Source organism: Poecilia reticulata, unplaced genomic scaffold (assembly GCF_000633615.1).
Source record: "Poecilia reticulata strain Guanapo unplaced genomic scaffold, Guppy_female_1.0+MT scaffold_290, whole genome shotgun sequence".
Classification (NCBI taxonomy): domain Eukaryota; kingdom Metazoa; phylum Chordata; class Actinopteri; order Cyprinodontiformes; family Poeciliidae; genus Poecilia; species Poecilia reticulata.
This window is the reverse complement of record NW_007615067.1, coordinates 29,081-32,970: the sequence shown is the minus strand read 5'-3', so window position 1 is coordinate 32,970 and position 3,890 is coordinate 29,081. Positions and strand designations below refer to the sequence as shown.

Here is a 3,890-nt window from a genome sequence, read left to right as displayed (position 1 = left end):
CTGCGTTGCTGCGTTGCGTTGCTGCGTTGTGCTGCGTTGCTGCGTTGCGTTGCTGCGTTGCTGCACTGCGTTGCTGCGTTGCGTTGCTGCGTTGCATTGCTGCGTTGCGTTGCTGCGTTGCGTTGCTGGGGTTCTAGGTTGCTAGGTCATTCGGGGTTCACACCAGCTCCTCTTTCCAGAGGTTTTCTCTGCCAGTTGAACTCGTTGAAACCGACCGATTTGTGCCGCAGGATTGTGACGCCTTGTGGGAAGATTTCCACAACAAACTGGTGGACTCGACTCTGCTAAACCTGGACGGATACCTGCAGCAGTTCCCCGACCTGAAGGTAAGAGCTGCTGCTCAGGATTGAAGGACAAGTCGAGAGGAAAGTGACGGCTGATGCTTTCAGATGCGTGTTGCCAAAAGAAGTCGGAAACTCATCGATTACGACAGCGCTCGGCATCAGCTGGAGTCTCTGCAGGTGGCTGGGATGAAGAACGACAGGAAGGTTCTGAAGGTGAGTGTGAGCTGATGGCGGAGGATGAGTGGGAGAATCATCCGTTCTCCATGCCAAGTTCATGATGTATGAGGTTGAAAAAGAGTCAGTGATTTATTAATACCAAAATTCGCCCAGGTCAGTTTCCCTTTGTCTCTCTGAGCTTCGCCCCAAACAGGCGTTTCCTAACATGTCAGTATCTTTAGCTTTAGCTTAGCTTTAGCTTAGCAACTAGCTAACAGAGATGGAAGGAAAACGCAGAATTATTTACTCTCAACCAGACGAAGGTGCTTAACTGTGTTTGCTGAACTTTGCAGGCAGAAGATGAGCTTAAAAAGGCTCAGAAGGTTTTCGATGAGCTGAACGTCGGCCTTCAGGATGAGCTGCCGACGCTCTGGGATCGGTGAGTCGGGCCGTCGGAGCGCTGAGGCCGTTCTGCTCGCCTCTCAACTCAGTTTGATGATCTGATTTTGCTCCAAGTCTGTGAAGGTCTTCTTACCGTCACCCTGATCTTTAAAGCTCTTCACTGTTTCTGGACTCCACAACTTTGATGCTACTTCCTGTCATGCCAGTCAAAGTAAAACATTCATTTAAAACCCTTTATGACCTAAATAATAATAATAATTATTATTATTTTAATTCTACACAGTTCTTTAAATGTTCTGTGAGTAAATATATATTTGCCCGTTCGTCCATAATTGGAACTTTCAATATCTAGCAAGTTATTTTCTCGGTTTCTATCATTACTGGGCCTCAGATCGATTTCACTCCCTGCTGCAGCGACGGAGAAATTACCGTAACAACCTGATATCGACTGTAAACACAACGTACAAACGGCACCAAGTGTGGCCTCATGTAACAACTCTTTAGTGCGGCAGGCAGGCAGGCAGGGAGCTGGTGGATGCTGGGTAATGATCAGCCTGTTATTGCGCTGCTGCTCATGTTCACCTGCCAGCTGTGAATAAAACCCAGAAGCCTGAGGAGACGAACCGACCAGCCAGGATTTGAACCCAGAACCTTGTTGCCGCAGCGACATGATGCAGTTTGGTGAAAGCTGAATGTTCAGACTTTAAAAAGGTCTGAAACGGATCAATGCATGCAGGGCTTCATTAGCAACATTTATTTTCTAATCTCAGGTTCTCACGATGTTCCTGGGAGCTGAATTAAGATCTCGAAGTAAAGTTTGTTGGTTCTGGTTGGTTCTGGTCCGGAGCGGCTTGGACCCCTAACCCTGCTGGCAGGAATGATCCCGGTTAACCTGCAGCAGCCAGAGCTGAACAGAAATGCACCAACAGGAGTTTTTACTTTTTTAAATTGTTTTCCTCTGATGGTTTATGTTGTGGTCTCAGGAACCCGACCCGGGTTCTGCAGCGTCTCTGGCTGATGAACAGGGTCAGACGGCGCCCTCTTCAGTCTGACTGGCTCGGTTTATGTTCACTGTTCGTTTCCTTTCTCCAGCCGAGTCGGTTTCTACATCAGCACCTTCAGGTGTGTCACCAGCCTGGAGGCCAAGTTTCACCGAGAAATCTCACTGGTGAGTTGATCTGCTCCTCAGAAGCTCCTCCAAACCCGGAACCCAGCAGATGTTCAGAGCTCAGGTGGTTCTTCTGCCTCCAGGTGTGCAGGGAGCTGTATGAAGTCATGACCAAGCTAGGAGAGCAACACTCTGACAAGATCTTCACCATCCAAGGAGCTCCAAGGTGAGTCCGTCCAGCTGATTGTCTGCAGCTTGACTTTTCAGAAACACGTTCAATCGGATGAAAACAGAAACGCCACGTCTTTACATGACTGGACTGGAAATGTCTTCAAGGCCTCGGTTTACCGATCAGTCCCAACTGCTCCCTTTGATTATCGGCCCATTTCAGACCCGATTAATGGATCCTCAGTAGACGGATTAATCTTCTTTTCCTCAGTGATTCTGGACCGCTGCGCCTCGCCAGAACCCCGTCACCACCGGAAGACGAGACTCCCCCAGAGAGCCCCGATGCCAGCTCCAATCACATGCTGCGCCCAGTTTCACCTGGTCCGCCCCGCCCAAAATCCCCAATTCAGGTAATGGGAGTCCAGGTGAGTGCAGCCGGATCCAATCAGACGCAAAGAAAAGTCCGTAGTGAAAGTAGCACCAAGATGAAGTGAAGCGACAAACAGAGTAACTCTGAAGGTCCAGCCTCCGCTGTGACTTTTAAACAGAAATAATATTCAAAATACGGCAAAAAACAAAGAAATATCGGAGCTTCCTGATCTTTGGAATCACTTTTGGGATGTGGATCCATGGTGGTTACCATGGTGACCATGGTGATGCCTGCAGCAGGGTGACTGGAGGCCTCCAGGTCGTTATGGAGCGTCTGGGATAAACTCAAACACAAGCCGCTGAGGTCAAAGGGCAAACCTCTGGTTTCACTGACTAACTCGTCCACGCCGCCCCAACGTGTAGATTGGTTAAGGAACCTGGGGCTGATTGGATCCAGTCAGCCCAGTCGTTTGAACTGGTTTTCCATCTATGAAGATCAGGGGTGAAAGTCGGCGGGTCGGGTTCTTCGGGTTCGGGTCACACAGTACCTGCAAGAGAGGGGAGCGGCTGTCTGCTGTAAAAAATTAATGGGTTCATGTTGTTGCGCAATATCCCCCCTTCTCTCTCCTCCCCCCTCAGAGGGTGAGATCTGCTCCCTGCTCTCCGTCTGACGGCTGAATTGAGTTCTTGAATCTGCTGGTTTCCTGTCCAGACCTGAAATAAACTGATTAACCTGAGAAAGACTCTCAGGTTTCTGACTCCCTCCGTCTTAGCCAGACTGAGCAGCTGCTCCTTCTCTTTACTACAACTTGTTACTGAACCAGGTTGGTTTAGTGTCGAGTCCCAGTGATGTTTTAGTTTTGGCTAAAAGCAACATGTAGAACATTTTCCACTTTTTCCTCCCAGAATCAAAGAACTTTAATGTGACTCATTGACTGAATGTCCACAACATCTCACTTTTATTAGTGAGGCAATTTTGTAAGAGTCAGTAGCAGAAATAATCAAATAAGTAAAATCAATAATCTGGTCTCTTTCCCTGATGCTGACACTGAGAACTAAAAGAGGGAAACTTTGAGAGACGGACAGAGTTTGGCATCTTGAACCCAGAACTGACCTGATGATGAGGAAGGTGCTGCAGCAGCAGGAGGCTCCCAGCTCTGGGCGATGAGGACAGGGGTCTCTGTAGGTCTGATGATCTTCCATCTCTGCTCTGATGCTGAGGTCACTCAGGACTTGGATACTGCAGGTCTCAAGTCTCGGGTCTCAAGTCTTGGGTCTCAAGTCTCGGGTCTCAAGTCTCGGGTCTCGGGTCTCAAGTCTTGGGTCTCGGGATCTCGGGTCTCAGGGTCTCAGGGTCTCGGGTCTCAGGGTCTCGGGTCTCAGGTCTCAGGGTCTCGGGTCTC

The 3,890-nt window shown here is 49.2% G+C and overlaps 1 protein-coding gene across 5 annotated transcripts in view; it reads left to right on the top strand.

Annotated features, from left to right (window-relative positions):
* Positions 1-3,890, top strand: part of amph (amphiphysin) — a 35,787-nt gene that overhangs the window by 8,626 nt on the left and 23,271 nt on the right. For 3 of the 5 annotated variants that reach the window (XM_008403076.2, XM_008403079.2, XM_008403075.2), the window contains exons 5-10: positions 231-326; positions 390-497; positions 794-879; positions 1,935-2,010; positions 2,094-2,176; positions 2,390-2,543. In XM_008403076.2, the coding sequence (XP_008401298.1) occupies positions 231-326; positions 390-497; positions 794-879; positions 1,935-2,010; positions 2,094-2,176; positions 2,390-2,543 (603 nt within the window). The remainder of the gene's footprint in view (positions 1-230; positions 327-389; positions 498-793; positions 880-1,934; positions 2,011-2,093; positions 2,177-2,389; positions 2,544-3,890) is intronic. The other 2 variants (XM_008403078.2, XM_008403077.2) reach the window with 1 other exon arrangement.